The sequence below is a fragment of the Merops nubicus genome, unplaced genomic scaffold, assembly GCF_000691845.1.
Source record: "Merops nubicus isolate BGI_N331 unplaced genomic scaffold, ASM69184v1 scaffold11513, whole genome shotgun sequence".
Lineage (NCBI taxonomy): Eukaryota > Metazoa > Chordata > Aves > Coraciiformes > Meropidae > Merops > Merops nubicus.
The window spans coordinates 27,917-45,617 of record NW_008600977.1 but is presented as its reverse complement, the minus strand read 5'-3'; the positions used below and the strand labels follow the sequence as shown (position 1 = coordinate 45,617).

Below are 17,701 nucleotides of genomic sequence, written 5' to 3'. Positions count from 1 at the left end.
GGAATGCCCTGCTCTCCTCTTATGCCTGGCGTGCCGAGCTGGCCTGCTGGACCCTGTGTGGGGAGAAAAGAGAGACTGTCAACACACATGGGCAGAAACCAGTGCTACACAAGTTCATAAGGGAAAGCAAACACTACAGCACCTCAGAAGATGGTTTTCAAACACATCACACCTTAGATGGTGTGGATGCAATGACAGGCTTAATGTCCTGGGGTAGGACAGCCAGGCCAAAGTGCACCCAAAAATAACCAAATCCCAACAGTTCTCACTGCTGAGACTCTTTGAGGATGTGGCTGTGATGAAATAATGCAACAGCATCACGAGTTAAGAGATTTACTTTGCTGTAAGCTCACTGACCTGCGGCCCTCTCATGCCTTGCTCTCCAGCTGGCCCTGGTTGACCAACCGAGCCCTTGGTACCCTTGAAGTAAAAAATAGGACAATGCAGGTTATCATGGGGGGATGTGGTCTACACCATGGGGAGAGAAAGGAGATCTCAAGATATTTGTAGCTGCATAAAGAGTAAGGAATAACAGATGCTTGGTTTTTTTTGAAGAATATGGTTGTAGCAGAGAATGAACACAGAACTGGTGGCATAATTTGCCTCATGCAATCAACGAGCCTCCATCTCCTTTATTCTTTGGACCTGTTACACTGCTTCAGCAGCATGCAGAGACAAAGCATCTGACCAGGGAATGCTGCAGAGGATGGGCAGCCCCAGGCACGTGGATGGCTGTTTTTTGCACCAGGTACAGCAAGGAGCATACAAAGAAATGAGCCTGAGGGGGAGGAGGGAATCTGGAGGAGAAAGGAGGCAGAGAGGAAAAAACAAAGTGTGCATGACTCTTCTCTTGGCACAGCCCTCTGAGTGCCTGGTTGCCTGGCCAGTGGCACGGGAGGAATCCCAGGTGTTGTCCTCATTGCCACTTACCTTAACTCCAATTGGTCCCCTTCGTCCTGTCATACCCTTCAAACAAAGAAATTATGAGACTTATTATTCAAGTATGTAAGCACATGTTTCTCTATTGCTTTTAGATCCATGTACCATTGCTTCTCTTAGTCCATAACTACATTTGAATAGTTTAAACTACTGAGAAGGTGAGAGAAATCCACACAGTCAGCTCACTTAAAACAGTCCTCAGCAAGTTTTCGTTTTCCTTGCACCCCCCACCTCTCCACCACATAAGTGAGTTGCTCCCTCACGTGTGCAAGAGCATGCCACAGTCCCTGGACCATGTGGCCCTAGGGCACAGGCAGCAGTGGAGCAGCAGGGAACATACCCTCAGATGTCCGAGCTACACCAGCTCCAGGTTGGGATGTGCCTTCTAAAACCACAAGCCAAATGCAGATGCATATCACAGAAAGAGAGTGGCTGGGGTTAGAAGGGACCTCTGGAAATCATCTTGCCCAATCCCCTGCCAAAGCAGGATCACCCAGAGCAGGTTGTGCAGGATCACATCCAAGTGGGTTTGGGATCTCTCTAGAGAAGGAGACTCCACAACCTCTCTGGGCAGCCTGCTCCACACTCAGGCACCCTCACAGGAAAGAATTTTTTCCTTATGTTTAGGTGCAAATTCCTGTGTTCCAGTTCGTGCCTGTTGTCCCTTGTCCTTTCACTGACCACTGGAAAGAATCTGCCACCAGCCTCTTGACCCCTGTGCTTTAGATATTGATGAGAAGATCCCCTCTCAGTCTTCTCCAGGCTAAACAGCCCCTGGTGTCTCAGCCTTTCCTTGTCACAGAGATGCTCCAGCACCTTTGCAGCCTCTGCTGTACTGTCTCCAGTAGTTCCCTGTCTCTTTTGAACTGAGGAGACCAGAATTGGACACAGTACTCCCAAGGTGGCCTCGATAGGGTAGAGTAGAGGGGGAGGAGAACTTCCTTCAATCTGCTGGCCACATTCTTCTTAATGCACCCTAAAATACCATTGACCTCCTTGGGCAAAAGGGCACTTTGCTGGCTCATGCCAGAATAAAACAGGTATGTCTCCACTGATCTGAGGACTCAGTTACTTGCATGGGAATCAGGATTTAACCTTTAGTATCTATACAACAAACCAGCAAACCACCAGACATTTTCCTTTTGATTTTTTTTTTTTTTAGGTTGGACTCCTGGCCCTTGTGAAACAAAATACAAGGGAAGGCAGAGGGGGAGAAAATTATTATCAATCTAAGCTCAGCCCTCACTGACTGTGGGTCTGGCAGCTCACCTTCCTCCCGACTCCACCGTCTTGGCCGTTCAGCCCAACTGGTCCTGGCTCTCCCTAATGGAAAAGTAAAACTCAGTTGAGAGCCCTGACATGAGCAGGCGCTGAGAAAATAGGTTCAGTTCTCAAAAAATAGGTCCTTTAGCTCTCTGACATGAGTTACTCAATATTCCCACACTCATGGAGAGCCTTCTAACAACACATGGAGATGTTCCATCAGGTTTCTGAATTAGCACAAGCTAACATTCCCAATCTTTGGGAAATGCCTTCTGACATTTTAAGATACATTTTTATTCTGAGCTGATATGAAAGCAAATGGGTTTTTAAATTTTCCAAGGGGTGTGGGGGATTTTTTAAAAAAAATTCCAGGTGAACCAGGACATTCAGATTTGGTATCATCTAAACAGTTCTCTGGTTTTGGATATGACCTGAAAGAACATATGAAGTTAATTTCCAAGTACAAAGTTGTTTTCAGTGAAAATATCCCAAAGGCATTAAAAAATAACAATAAATTAAAAAGCACTTTTTACACAAAATGTCTTCTAAACTGACGTCTTCCCAGAGAAAGTTTCGGTTGCAAACCATCAACATTTTCCAGTGGAATGATAGTCTATCTGATATGACATGATGAGTTTAAGAACATGCAACTTTTTGGCAGCATCCTTTTTTCTTACTTTCTTCTCCCAATCCTATTTTAAAAAACAAACAACAAAAGATAACAAAGAAACTTTACCATTGGTCCAATTTCACCCTTTTGGCCTTTGGATCCCCGTTGAGTATTATCAGCCCCTGAATCTCCCTGAAAGCAACAGAGTGATGAGAAACATCTGTGTAAGTGGGACATGAAAGTCAGACATCACAAACAGCTCTACCATAGCTCAGAACCAACATTTCTTTTATTGTGGTTTTTTTTTTCTTTTTTTCTTTTTTTTTCTTCTTTTCCTTTTTTTGACTGAATTACGTGATGTATTATTTGTATTTTCAGACAGATGCATATTTCAAACTGAAAAATAATAACTGAAGAAGAGGAGGAAGGAGAATTTTAATATAATGAAATGGTGATTAACAAGTTAGTGTCAAGACGCATGTGTTACCCACATGTTATCTCCAAGTCCTTGCTCTGTTGCTGAACATGCCACTGTCAAGATGCATTTAATAATAATTTTAAAAGCCTGGGTGAGTCCTTGCTGATGACCCCAGGACTGGTGGAAAGTGTGTGGAAAACTGAGGAGATGCTTTATTAGTATTTACCGGATCTCCACGGAGCCCACGGTCACCTCGTTCTCCTCGTTCACCTTTAACTCCCTTATCACCCTGTGGGAAGAGATGGAGAGTCAGTGAGAGCAGCCCTTGTCTGCTGACAGACCCTCTGCTGCCACGCACCTCTGCCTGCAGCCTCAGCCCTGAGGAGGGGAGCATGATGGCTTTCCACCCTCCTTGGGTTCAAATCCACCTTTTCACCATCACTTGGCCCTGTTGTAAATGTGATGAAAACCTACCCTTCTGCCGGCATATCCCTTCACTCCAGAGGAGCCAGGCAAACCCTTGTCTCCCTAAAGAAGAGAAATATTTCAGAATACTTGCTGGTTTCAAGTTGCTTCTTAGATGCTTCGCCTAAGTGGCTCATTATAAAGATAAAAGCAATTAAAGCGACTGACCTCTTCTCCATCAATGCCATCCAGACCCATTTCTCCCAGCTCACCCTGTGGAAGAGGCAAGGGGAAAACGCTCATTGAGGGAAAGGGGAACAGGGAGAGGGATATGAATGCACCCGCACGCTCCCGCTCGCCACTGTGGCATGAGGAAATGGCTCCATACCTTCTCTCCTGGGAATCCCCGAGAACCCTAGAGAGATCAGAAATGGGAGTTACTCCTCTTTTGCCCAGTTCACTGCTGTGGAAAGCAGTAGGGAAGGGAGGCTGTGCTTGGTGACAGACCCAGAACCAGGACATGGGCAGGACAGACAGAGTTTACTGCACCGGGGTTTGACTGTCCCTTGTTTCTCTGCTGCCAGTCTTCTTCTTCAGCTGCCTCCTCAACACTTGTACCAAGATAAAATATGTGCATCATGGGGTTTAGCCAGCTGATCCAATAAAATACCTTATCCTAGACACAACTCTTTCTCCACTGAATTTCTCTTCTCTCTGTATCCATTTTTATATGAATCCAGATCCAGTCTCGGTGCCTTTGTGCAAGGCTGGACAGCTTTTTAAATATATTCAGTATCTCAGTGAAAACTAAAGGGTTTGGTTCATGCACTCCTCTGTTCCTTGCCAGAGGGCCCTGTGGTCAAAGCAAATGGTAGGAAACATCCCCTTAATGTCACTGAGTAATTCACGAATATTATACCTTTTACCACCTTTTCTAGCTTGTGGCACAGCTGCTATCCTGAAACCTTTGCTCAAGGTTCCTCTTTAAAGCAGCATCCATGGTTCACTCTTCTCCCTCCTTCCAGACAGCAAATTTCCATCTACACACCATCCTAGCCCTGGGCTAAGACACATGCATGCCACTTCTTGGTGTTAAGAACAAATCCATCTCTTCTGACATCCTTCTCCATCTTTCAAACTGCAGTAACAAATCAGCCTTGCCTGCAGATTGAGCCTATGTCCCTGGGCTGTCCCTTTTGCCCTTCATAGCAATGCTAAAGCTGTGACACCTGCTGAAAGACCTGGTGCTTGGCCAGGTGGACACCACCCCTCAAGAGGACTTGGTGGCCCTTGCGTGACATCCTAAAGCAGCAGAAGTTGCCCTCAGTGGTCTCCCACCAGCTGGACTCTGGGTCTGTTCCATGCAAGCTCTTTCCACACGTACCTTGGTTCCTCTGTGCCCGGGGCATCCCTGGAAACCTTGTGTCCCATTCACACCTGGAGGTCCACGCTCACCCTGTACCAGGGAGGGGAAAGCAAATGGTCAGGGTTTGCCTGCTAAGCACATTTCTTCAGCTAACAGCATGCATCAGGAAGCACAGGAGGTGTCTTGGAAGCATAGGAGCAAACGGAGCAACAGGTTTGGAGAGGTCAGTGCCCAGCCACCCCACCAATTCGCGCCTACAAAGTTCCTCATGTACAGACCAACTGCAAGTCTTCATTACTGAGACATAAACATCCTCAAATTCTCAGCTATGAAAGAGCTTTACAAAACTTCTCCAAAAAACAAAATGACAAGACGAAGCCCTCAGAGCTCTGCATAGATGTCTAATCCCATCCTGACCTTAAAGCCCCAGGAAAACATTGTGTCTCATGCGATATCTGACAGCAGCATCTGGCTTCTGCTATTGGAAAAGCAATGACCACCACCAACCCCTTGACCTTGGCTTCACCTCCCAGGAGTGATGCGTGGGGAGTTGTTTATTCCAGGGGTGATGTGGGATTCATGAAGTAAGAGTTTGGATGAAAACAGTGCTAGTAAGAAGTCATGGGACTCACGTTGTCTGCCACTGTGATGGATAAAGACACCCTTTCTTGGTCCTGTTCTTGGACTAACGCAAATCTTTCAGCTGCATTTGGTATGGATAACTGGCATAAGCTGCAGCTTTAATGAAGTTAGGGATTTATTGTGTTCATAATCACCCTGCCCTGCTCAAAGGTGTTTGGGACCATCTACAGACATTCCCACCTGCTTTGGATGAATAGCACAGAGCTGGGTCACATCAATAATGGGATTTATTCCCCCCATCATGCCTTCTCCAGCTCTCAAGGAGCTCCTTACTGACCTTTTAGTCTGTTGGGACCAGCAACTCAGGTCATCAGGTGGGAGAAACACAAAGGTCTGCTTGCTCTCTCATCTAATCTACACTCACATCTTCAGCAGAAAATATTTAGTGAAAAAGGCTCCAAGTGTTTCAATATGCTGAGGTCTCTTATCTAAGCAGTACCATGCAGAGCTTGAGCAATCACTCACCGGTCCTCCTTCATCACCAGGATAGCCTCCATAGCCCAGGTCACCTGTGGCACCCTAGAAGACAGCACAGAAGATTCTGCATTTCTTTCATAGTTCTGTGGTCTCCCTCTAAATTGAAAGTCAAGATTTCCTTAGATTTGCACAAAGCAGCTGCTTGGTCATCTATGTAAATAAGTTAACGAGATAAACCATCTCCCTTTGACACCCCTAATTGTTTCACAAGACACTTCACCCCTTCCCTCAAGCCACTCATCCCTGCCCTCTTGGTTATTTCACGACACAGAGGCTGTGAGAGAAGGCAATAAGAGCAGCTCTCAACTGCTGTGCATGGTCCAGGGCAGGTTTTAGAATGGGGAGTAAGTGGAGATGACCTCCCTGTACATGCCACCCACTCATCACCACAGTGGTGCACATTGACCTTGCACAGAGACCCTTCACGCCCAGATGAATAGACCTACCTTTGGTCCTATGGGCCCGGGCACACCTCTGTCCCCTCTCTGCCCTGAGCACTTGCATGGGACCTTGCAGCAAGTCCTCTCTGCAATGTTGTCCTGCAGCAAAACACACATGACACAACAGAAAGGTGTTAGAAACCTGGCAGAGCCCCATAACCATAACTCCTGCAAACCCTCAAGTCTGTGCAATTGTTCCTGTGGCAAGCATGATGTCAATCTGGCAGTGTTTTGGGATCTTTGTCTTGAAACACCCACGGCATCAGGAGAAAGAGGTGTGTGTTGGCAGCCTGGTTAAGTTGCACGGTTAGGAAGCATCAGTCAATATCATCTTTTGGACATCAGAAGCAAGGGTTTAAATGGGAACAGCACGGGGCAGAAATCGTAGAGAGCATTTAGGAGATCCGTCCCCAGAGCTGTGCCTGTCACTGAAGAGAGCAATCTCATCTCCAAAGAAACAAACCCAGGCTGTGGAGTAGACCACAAGAAAGTCATTGCAGTGAGAAAGAAAGAAAAGAAAGAAAAGAAAGAAAAGGAAGAAAAGGAAGAAAAGAAAGAAAAGAAAGAAAAGAAAGGAAAGGAAGAAAAGAAAGAAAAGAAAGGAAAGGAAGAAAAGAAAGCAAAGAAAGAAAAGAAAGAAAAGAAAGGAAAGGAAGAAAAGAAAGCAAAGAAAGAAAAGAAAGGAAAGGAAGAAAAGAAAGCAAAGAAAGAAAAGAAAGAAAAGAAGGAAAAAAAGAAAAGAAAGAAAAGAAGGAAAAAAAGAAAAGAAAGGAAGAAAGGGAAAGAAAAGAAAGAAAAAGAACGAAAATACAAGATGTGGATTCAGAGAAATTGCAGCTTGATTTTGCATCATTCCAATAGAAAGAAAAAAAAAATCCCTTTCTTTGCCAAGTACATTGCTGGCTGGAAATGTTTCCTGCCAGCTTTGCACATTTATATTTTGGAAGAATTTTCCTAGGCAACTGAATTACTTGGGGATGGGCTGAAATCTAGGGCTTATCCCCAAACCCAGGGTTCACTCCCACTTGGATTTGCTGGAGGGAGGTTACATCTGGGCTCAGTGGTTAGGCTCAATCTTATTAAATCTACTCAAAAAGGAGTTAATGATGCTGGTAGCAGATGTGAATGTGGGAAGGACTGGAGATAGCTGATAGCAAATGAACTCAACAAACTCAAGACAGGCTACATACATAGGAGGGACATAAATCTCTAAAGAAGAAAAGATAACTCCTTCATCTGTTAAAGGCATGTTCAAAATACAGGCAGTGTATCCACTCAAGGGAAGAAACCTAGAAAGCAGTGCAAGTGATTTAGCACTAACAAGGCATGACAGTGCATTACCCATAAAGTTAAAAAAGTTAAAAAAAACCCAAGAGCATAGGTGGATGGCAGGCTTTGTGGCACCACAGCTTTTGATGGCATCTTGTCCCACCCCATCCCACCTAATCCCATGAACTGTAGCCTTGGCTGGAGTAAGGCTTCTCCAGGAGTGGTGTGAGACCAGGCAACGTCATGACCTTCTCTTAAGTTTATTTGCTGTGGAACCTATAAAAAGAGCTGACATGGGGTAGGGAGGGGAGAGGAACAGAGCCAAGAGAGCGTAATTCAGCCATGGTTCAGCCCCGCAGGAGATCCAGCCATTGGCTTTCCTCCAGCATTACAAGGCAGCCCTGCCTGTGCCAAGTTACTTACAAGCTGCTCTGCCAGCTCAAAATCCAAGTCCAGCAGATTAACTCTGAGTGGTCTGTTGTAAGTGAACCCACGACCAAACTCCAGCTGCATCACTTTGTCAAAATTGCTCACTCGGTCCAGCCCGATGAAGATGAGAGCATTGACACCTGCGGAGGGGGAAGCAGAAGGGGCTGTGTGATGGGGCAAGGCCTGCACACCCTCCCCATCCTCATTATCTGCCTCTTTGATTGCAAATAGAGTTTATTCAGTCAAGAACAAGAACATTCAGTGCAAGGTACTCGAACGTTTAGGTGTCAGCAGGCAGCTAAATATCACAGGAGGGCAACAAAGGACAGCAAGTGCATGTAGAAATCATGAAATCCTTATTAATTACTACCAAAAGCTGGTGGATTCATGAGAAGCAGTGATAAAATGGGACACAGGTTAACATAGACTATAATTGCTGCCTTGAAGAGTAAGGAAGTTACCTTCTGTGTGCAAAGCAGACGAAGCAGCCTCCAGCTGATCTATTGTGTCATCTGCACCATCAGTAAAATGGATTATAACCTAGGAGAGAAATAAATTTATGTCAGGATCCAGAATGTTTCAGGTATGAAATACAATCAATATGCAACCTGAAGGGCGTTCTTCCAAAGGATGCCTCATCTGAGAGGAGACGGGGGAATTGCTACACCCTTTCCAGGACACGAAGCTTTGCATTTCTGTGCCAGGTTTCTGTACATCGTGTTACGCAGGTGTTTGTTACTAAAGCACAAGTGGGGAAATATCTGGGAAGCAATACTTTGTAGCCAAGCCGTGCTTAGAGGTACTGGCTGGAGCGATGCTCAACAATTGTCAGAACAGGACCTTGACAATGCAGGGAGAGTACAGGAACCAAGCAAGGCTTAACTGACCAAATTTATTTAATTAATGAACTTATTTTTTTAATTCATTATGAATTTACAGTTGCTTTGCCAACTAAAATACATCAAAAGTCAGCTTTCCTGGCCAAGACCATCCCAGTGGCCTTCTTTTTGACTTGCCTTTGTGCTGCCAGAAGGCGCAGATCTGAATTTGTTCAGGTAGGACCTCAGCGTATCTGCCGTGAGGAAATAGGGTCCACGGGTGCGCATGCCTTGAAACCTCTCAAAGAGCTCAGTCTGGTACTCAGAGAAATCAAATCCCTCCACAGGTCCCCCCTGAGCCTGGGCCATGATGGCCACCCTGACGTTTGGTGCCTGGTTGCCAGTGCAGCTGATTTTCTGCATCTGTGTTATTCTGTTCAGCACAGACTCAACTCTGGACTCCAAGCCTCTCTGGGAATTGAATATATTTTGACCAGGTGCAACATCCGTGACATCGAAGCCAAGTATCACATCTAAGTTGCAATCTGAAAGGGAGATGCAGAAAGAGAGGTCACTATGGAGCAATACAACATTTGCTTCTCCAATAATTACTTTCCTAAATATTCTGTTAGTCATTACAGAAGACACTCCCTGCATCAAAAGCTGCCACCATTTGATATGTAAGTGCCTTCTACTTCCTTTTGGCACAGCAATGACAACTTGTGAAAATCTGCATTTTATTTTTTTTTTTTTTCCCAATTATTGCTTAGCATTGGGAGGAGCTCACTGATCCAAGTCCAACAGAAATTTGCATTTTCATCAGGGCACCGAGACTGCTGCTTTCTCTCCACCATGTGAAAACCTGTCAGTACCCACATAGTTGTTCATGCACCTTCTACCTGTGCTTGAAGCAACCATCCTCCAGTTATGGGGGTGCAGATGGCAGGTGACTGATCTTAAGTTCCTGAAAGGTGGAGCTAGGATTTATATGGGATAGGTAGGAACTAGGGCAGAAAGAGGCATCGAAGTTGCTCAGCCTGAGCTAATGTGGTGATGCACAATCTGCCTGTCTGCAGGAATATTTAGTGTGGGCTTGGAGTCACCCTGCAACCATTGAGCTGCCCGTTGCTCTGGAGCATGGGGAAACTGGGCTGCTGGATGCCTTTTATGTGAATATAACATCTCCTGTGCCTACACAGGTTTTGAAACAGGGAGGTATTCAAGTTTTCTTTAACATTAATCACAATGATGCTGCACTTAGGAAGCACCCGTGCTCACCAGCATCAGTTTACTTTTCCCTGCCCTCAGATTTTCACCTTGGTTGGAGGTGCTGCTCAGATCAGGACTGCTGTGGCTCTCCTTCAGCTTCTCCAGAAGTTCAGGAGATGCCTTTGCTCAAAAGCCAGAGTGCTGAGCCATAGTCAGTTGTGCTGGGAGTAGGACTTTTCATATTATAGTAAAGTTAAACCAGCTGCTGGGAGTCTGGTCCAACAGCAATACCAGCTTGCTTACTCACAGCAATTCCCCTTACATGGCTTCTGAAGTAGCCAGGTCATGGGATTCCTTCATAAAACAATTTGACATTCAGCTATAACCACTCATGCCCTGGCTTTGTCACAAGATCAAGTGGGTGCCCTGGGTGATCAGGCAAGAGAAATTCTGATTTGCAGCACACTATGCATGCCAGGGACTGAATGGCCAAAAAGTCCAATTTGTTTCATATAAACACAGTGGGCAAAACAAGGAACATCATTTTTCATCTTGGCACTAAGCAGGTTGGTCTGTCACGATGCTGGCATCATGTCCCTACACATCTAGGGATGAAGTTAGCCCAAAGGCAGCTAAATAAGGAGCCACTCTGATGCAGTGGTAGGAGGCCAGTGATTTAGTATCTGACTGTTATACCTGAAATTATTCCACAATGATGGCACCTCTGTGGTGATGAGACACCAGTTGTTCAAGTGCTGAAGCTCATGAACAGGCAGGTCTCATACCAAAGGTTTGCAGCCTGCCACCACACTTGTGGAAGAGGTCTGAGCCTGGGAGCCCCCTCAGGCTACAGGTAAAGCACGAGAGCCAGCTGGACAAGTCCATCAAAGCCACCCTTGGGAATGACCTGAAGACATTAGGAAGGAAGAATTGCTCTTACCTCTTGTAACATCTGTTGGTCCTAGGCACAACTTCTCCACCATAGCAGCTTCCAGGGTAACCAGGACCTGCTCATTCAGCTCAGACAGCTCCTGGGCTGTGGCCGCTCTGAAACTCGTGGCACTCTCACTAGCCAGCCTGCTGACTTCCTTCAGGTCGATGTTTCGCACACCAACCGCAAATACCTTGACACCTTTCTGCGCGATTTCAAAGGAGGCACTTGGCCCGTCATCCGAGGACTTCCCACCTGTGATGATGAAGGCAATCTGGGGTACCCTCTGGTCAATTCGGCTGCCGGCCTCCTTCACAAAGTGTTTTGCCTGGATGTGCTTGATACCTGCTCCAGTGTTTGCCACTAGGCCACCTTTGTAGATTACTTTGTTGATGGCTTCTAGAATCTGAGGTTTGGTGGAGTAGTCCTTGAGGAAAAACTCATCGGTGACATCCGAGTTGTACTGGGCCAGTCCTACCTGGATAGAGTCACCATCCCTATAAATGGCATCCACCACAGAGTAGACAAACTGGAGAACTTCTTGGAAGTTCTCTCTCCCCAGATTGATGGAACCATCCAGTAAAAACACAATGTCAGCCTGCTTTTTACCTCCTGAAATATTACAAAGAAAACACAGTTATTAATAATTGTTTGCAACAACTCTAATATTTAAGATGCTTTGTGAAGTACTGTTGTGCTTCTCTCATCTTTCTACCTTTTTAGTTGCATTGATCTTTGCCATGATTTTACATCCCAGCCAAAACCTGGAAATATCTGTACAAGAAGAAGGGTTTTATACAACACTTAATACACTTCATACAATGTGACTTGTTTTTGTGATTGACACCTGCTTCTCATTGCAGGTTTAATTCTATTCTTTCTATGCTAAATAAAGTCATCTTCAAAGTCTTTAAATGAATGCAACTAAAAGGTCAGGAATCAAAAGGTGTTACTATGGAATCATTTGCACATTGGACAAATTCTATCTGTGCTCTGCCCTGAAAAATCTACAGGATGAATAGCAGTCTTACCAGGTCCTAAAATTACAGGGGTGTCTGTTGTAGGTATCGGAAGCTCTTCAAGAATACTCTGCACATTCTTTTCTAAAGTTCGGAGTCCCGTGAAGTCCCGTACCACAAACACACGGTCAGGATTGTTGGTAATGACTTGCAATTGGTTCCTGTCCACATCCCTGGCTCCAACACCCAGAGGTTTAATGCTTGTTGAAGTGATCAAGGTAGCAGGCCTATTCACATCATCCTGGGACCGGTCTCCAAGGATGACGACTAGGTGTTGAGGCACTCCTTCTTCTATCCTGCTCCCCGCAGACTTGATGAAGTAGTTCTTCACCACGTAGTCTAGGGCTTTGCCAGCATTCACAGGGGAACCTCCTCTAAGCCTCAAGCGGCGGATGGCTTGTAGGACGGCATTTTTGGACTTGTGGGTCTTCAGATAGAACTCTGGGAAGACGTTATTACTGAACTGCACCACGCCGATTCGCACTTTGTCTGACCCAACTTCCAGCTGTTGAACAATTCTGCTGATGAAATCCCTAATGTGAGCAAGTCCATCAGGCCTAATGTTGTCGGAGCTGTCAATGAGGAAGACTATGTCCTTTTCATCACCAGAAATATCTGCAAGAAAGCAAGAAAGGAAATTATTTGTGTGCCAAGTCTTTGCTTAAGCTTTGCTGGAGGATTTCTGTGCTATCTGATCTCGTATGATGTAAAACCACGCAGCATATTTTAGCCAACTTTAGGAATGGTGCTTTGGGGAGACTCTCCAAAAGGGCTTGTGAGCAAGTGTGCATGTATCACAGAATCATGGAATGGTAGGGGTTGGAAAACTTCTAGTCCAATCCCACCGCTAGAGCAGCTTCACTGAGAGCAGGTTGCCCAGGGTCACGTCCAGGCAGGTTTGGAATCTCTCCAGAGAAGGAGACTCCATAACCTCTTTGAGCAGCCTACTCCAGGGCTCTGGCACCCTAACAAGGAAAGCATTTTTTCCTCATGTTCAGATGGAACTATTCAGATGTTCCAGTTTGTGCCTTTTGCCCCTTGTCCTATTGCTGGGCACCACTAGAGAGAGTCTGGCCCCATCCTCTTGACCCCTGCCCTTGAGGTATTGATAAGCATTGATAAGATCCCCAGATAAGATCTTAACAATCTGCCTAATATTCAAAGCATGCATTGCGCAAAGCCTTATCTGTTTCATTCATTAACGTTCTTTTCTGGATTCATCAGTGTTTCCAGCTTCATTTTGCCCCAGATTTATGTCTCTTTAATAGAGAGCTGCTAGGTGGGAATAGGCAATTGTACACATAGTGATGTTTGACCTTAAAATCAAAGCTTATTTCAGTACTTGACAGGAAAATTGCACGTTGTAATGTACTTGGGTAGAATTTCCACATATCTAAAAGTTTCCTTCTAAAACTGTACACATGCCACAACTTTGCTTTTTACTAAGGAAAACCTTGGTTTATAAAAAAGGGATAGAAAATTCTTTACACATTTGTGCAACATTTACTTGAACAGCAGCTCAGAGGCAGACGGTGTTGACAAAGCCTTACCTACAGAAGGTTGCACATCTCCCAGCAGCCGTCTGATTTGGTCTTCGGTCAGAGTTTCAATAGGAGTCAGCAGCTTCTGCTCGAGGCTGGGCAGTTCTTGGAAGCTTGAGACTTGGAATACATAATCAGGACTAAGGGAAATCTGCACCAGCTCCTCAGGATCCACATTCTTTGCTACCACCATAGGTGCCACCCCCACTTCTTTCACTTGGCGTGATGGGTACTCTAAGTCATCGTCAGACTTGCGGGAGGAGAGGACAATCAGAAACTGAGGGACACCTTCCTCTATGCGGCTCCCAGACGTCTTGGCAAAGATGGTCTTTGCTACAAATTCAAGGGCTTCCCCCATGTTCACCTGTGGGCCACCCCGTGCCCGCATCTGTCTCACAGCATTCTGCACCTCATCCTTGGTGGAGTGGGTGTTAAGCAAGAACTCCACATGGGGATGCTCGCTGAACTGGACCACCGAAATCCTAGTGGTATCAAAGCCCACATCCAGGTTGTTCACTATCCTCTCAATAAGATCACGGATGAGGTAGAACTCCTGGGCAGCATAGCGGGAGCCGTCAACCATGAACACGACGTCCCTCTTGACACCCACTGCAGGAAAGAAGGCAGCAGTCAGAAGATGCATCAGGCATTGCTTATGGAGAGCAGCTAAGATCATCATCTACATCGCTGGCTCATGCCTTTGGCTGTGGGGAGGATGCTTATTGTTTCGTTGCCTGAGGTACTTTCTGGGAGCCCCAGCAGGCACCTCTGGGTTCAACCCAGAGACAGGACCAGGCTGCTAGGCACATCCCCAGGCAGTACAAGAACAGCAACTTCCAGATCTTCCCCTGCAAGACGGAGCAGGGGAAACTGCGACAAAAATTCCTGGTGGAATCTCCACACAAGGAAACGTAGCCTGGTGATGGTCCTTATTCAGGGAAGGCTGCCAGGCAGCCCAGGGTTGTTTTACACTCAGAACCACCCCACCTTCTTTGACTTTGTCCTCTAGGAAATCTTCTATCCTATTATTCTCTCAGCTTCTGCCTTTCCAGGATGACTTTTTGCTTCCTAATAACATGTTTTCTGCAGTAGTAATTCAGGTCAGAGCCTGAATTACTACTGCTGAATATCACACTCATAAATGGGGATGGAGGGAAGCAGTCTGGCTCTGGAGGGAAGGAAAGGATAGAGTAGGATGGTAGACTTCAAAGGGCCTGATCTGGGGAACTCTTCATTCCAGGCATACACTGACTGGATTTCATTCCAAGTGAGACCAGATATGGAAGATCTGAACCTTTTCCTGATGCCTACTTCAAGTTTCACTTCCCTCAGTGGGTGAGCATGGCGAATGTAAAACACATCAGCAGGTCCTATGTTTAGCGGAAAGCTGACCTTGATTTATAGTGGTGTGAAGGTGTCCCTGTAGCATCTAAATGATGCGACTTCCATTCCAGGAGGAACAGCATGGACTTAAAGTCCACTAGTTTAAAATAAGATTAACATTATGGCATTCATGTTATGGGTCCTCCATGTGGATACAGCATGGACCACCTTGAAAGACTGGGCTTAATTACACAGCGACTACCAACCCTAAGTGTATCAACAGTGAGACCAAGATGGACTTGGAGTATTAGCCATGACCAGCTTTGCTTTTCTCGGTTTGTGTTGCAACCATGATGTTACTAAACATCATATTTTGCTGCTGGCTTTTGGTGCAGACACAAACACCTTCTCACCTGGGCTGGGTGATGTAAAAACCAGATCAGGGGCAAGTGACTCTATCTCTTTCTTGGTCAGTCGGATGACTCTGTTTGAGACAACCTGCTGCACCGTATCCAGATGGCTGAAGTCAGGTACAGAGATAGCAAAATCTGGGAGGAAGGAAATGGTCTGCAGCTCTGTGAGGTCAGCATTTCCAATCCCAATGCCGAAGGGAACTGTGCCACTTGTCTTCAGGACCACTGAGGGCCTCCTCACATCATCCTGGGACCGGTCAGCGGTCAAAAGAATCAGGAACTGTGGGACACCCTCTGCTATTCTGCTGCCGCTTGACACTGTGAACACATTCTTGATGAGATAGTCGAGGGCTGCTCCAGTGTTCAGAGGAGATCCTCCCATAACCTTCAGCTCCTGGATGGCACTGATGAGGTCTGCTTTGTCTTCATGGGTGTCAAGTAAGAATTCAGGTTGTATGACATTGCTGTACTGTGCGACGGCAACACGGACCTTGTCGCGACCAATATCCAGGCTTTCAACTACTCTTTGGACAAAGGTCTTCAGTAGAGGGAAACCTCTTCTGACACCTTCTGAGCCATCAATTAGAAACACCACATCCTTCTTCTCACCTCTTTCAACTACTGTTTGAGACAAGTAAGGGAAAGGGGGAATAAGTGAGATTCTCGTTTGCGGTGGTTATTTTCTCCACATACATTGAATTGAAGGAGTACAAAAGCTCGGGGAGGGGAAAACGAGGTGTCAGAACAGGTGGTTTGATTCCTTTGCCATTGGTTGCAATCCTTGGTGAAGAGGCAGATGGGTGGAAGTCAGTGGAAACCGCAAGCAACTTGTGCTGTGCCTTACCCACTGAATCATAGAATCATAGACCCATAGGAAATAAGGTGCCAAGGGACTCTGGGTGCCATCTCCTACGTGAGGCTGGGAAAAGCTGTCTGCTCCCAGGGGGGCTGGGAAGCTGACACACAGCTTTGCAATACGCAACAGGAGTCTGGGGCGTCAGGGATCTTTTGCTCCCAGAGAAAACTGAATTTCTGAACCAAATGGCATACTGCAGACAGGGTGCTCATGGGGAGCCAGTGAAGAGAAGGAGAGAAATGCTTTTCTGAGACACCACTGAACTCAGAAATAAATAATCCTGCACATGCTCAGAAAAAATAAGAATTTGCTGGAATGGACATCCAGTTGAAAATGCTGAAATGCTTTTCTAAAATGCTAGGCATTTTTTTTTTTTTTTTACTAGCTTCACAAAAAAAAAAAGTAATTCTGACAAAAAATGTTTTTCTTTTTAAAAAACTAAGGCTGTGAAATGTCAAAGATGAGAGAACTATTGATGCATTCTGCTACTGACTAACAGAATTGCAAAGCTTTGGCTTAGCCAAGCAGAAAACTTCACTCTCTCTTATACACAGCAACAGATGGATGACATCTCCAAAAGTGCCATTGACTTGTTTTCAGTAGGGTCAAGTGGGACAAGCTGGAGCATGATCTGTCCCCCTGAAGAAAATCCTCGATATCTGCTAGATGTATAAGGAGTTAACAAGGGCAGTTGAAGTCTCAGTGCAGACTTCGGATCAAGTTTATTATTTCAGAGGAATGTTGGAAACTTGGTGGGTTAATGCATAGGACTGGAATATTAATATAGCTTGTGTTGAACAACACAGGCAGGAAGAGGAAGCAGACATTGCCTGGTGTATCCCAGTTTCATACAGTTCAGGAGCAGAGGAAAATAATCCTATCAAAAGCCTCTGGGTACCAGAGAAAGAAGAAAAAAAATATGGATACTCTTACAAGGTGTCTCTCTTTTAGCTAAGAATAGTAGGAAAAGTAGGTGGATGCAGCTTTTTGTGAGCAATTAGCACAATTATTCACAGTAGCTGGTGGTCAAAGGGATTCAGAATGATCTTTGACAAGACAGAAATAGTTTGAAAAGGGGGGATGCAATTTAAGAGCACTAGCTGCACTAGCCTATGTCGAGGCAGAAGCTGTACAAATGTGGGAAGAGCAATGACTCCGCATGGACAGGATGGGTTAAGAGATGACCAGGGGACACTGTTGTTATCTTCTGGTCATTTGGAGTGGGACGATGTTAGATGACAAGGGTGAAAAGGCAGAAAACCTACAAGACCTACAAGGAAAGATTGAATGAGCTGGGTACACAGCTGGTGACAGCAAGACCGCGACAAGATGC

General features: G+C 45.7%; 1 protein-coding gene across 1 annotated transcript in view; it reads right to left on the bottom strand.

Annotated features, from left to right (window-relative positions):
- COL6A3 (collagen, type VI, alpha 3) overlaps nucleotides 1-17,701 on the bottom strand; it is a gene marked incomplete at its 3' end in the record, with an annotated part of 46,165 nt that overhangs the window by 9,901 nt on the left and 18,563 nt on the right. Inside the window, exons 7-25 of the mRNA XM_008937847.1 lie at nucleotides 15,513-16,133; nucleotides 13,786-14,385; nucleotides 12,248-12,850; nucleotides 11,226-11,828; nucleotides 9,275-9,621; nucleotides 8,720-8,798; nucleotides 8,253-8,398; nucleotides 6,567-6,659; nucleotides 6,109-6,162; nucleotides 5,020-5,091; nucleotides 4,024-4,050; nucleotides 3,864-3,908; nucleotides 3,705-3,758; nucleotides 3,457-3,519; nucleotides 2,939-3,004; nucleotides 2,209-2,262; nucleotides 931-966; nucleotides 358-420; nucleotides 1-53 (exon numbers count right to left, since the gene is read on the bottom strand). The exon at nucleotides 1-53 is cut by the window's left edge and continues 5 nt beyond it. Of these exons, the coding sequence (XP_008936095.1) occupies nucleotides 1-53; nucleotides 358-420; nucleotides 931-966; nucleotides 2,209-2,262; nucleotides 2,939-3,004; nucleotides 3,457-3,519; nucleotides 3,705-3,758; nucleotides 3,864-3,908; nucleotides 4,024-4,050; nucleotides 5,020-5,091; nucleotides 6,109-6,162; nucleotides 6,567-6,659; nucleotides 8,253-8,398; nucleotides 8,720-8,798; nucleotides 9,275-9,621; nucleotides 11,226-11,828; nucleotides 12,248-12,850; nucleotides 13,786-14,385; nucleotides 15,513-16,133 (3,679 nt within the window). The remainder of the gene's footprint in view (nucleotides 54-357; nucleotides 421-930; nucleotides 967-2,208; nucleotides 2,263-2,938; nucleotides 3,005-3,456; nucleotides 3,520-3,704; nucleotides 3,759-3,863; nucleotides 3,909-4,023; nucleotides 4,051-5,019; nucleotides 5,092-6,108; nucleotides 6,163-6,566; nucleotides 6,660-8,252; nucleotides 8,399-8,719; nucleotides 8,799-9,274; nucleotides 9,622-11,225; nucleotides 11,829-12,247; nucleotides 12,851-13,785; nucleotides 14,386-15,512; nucleotides 16,134-17,701) is intronic.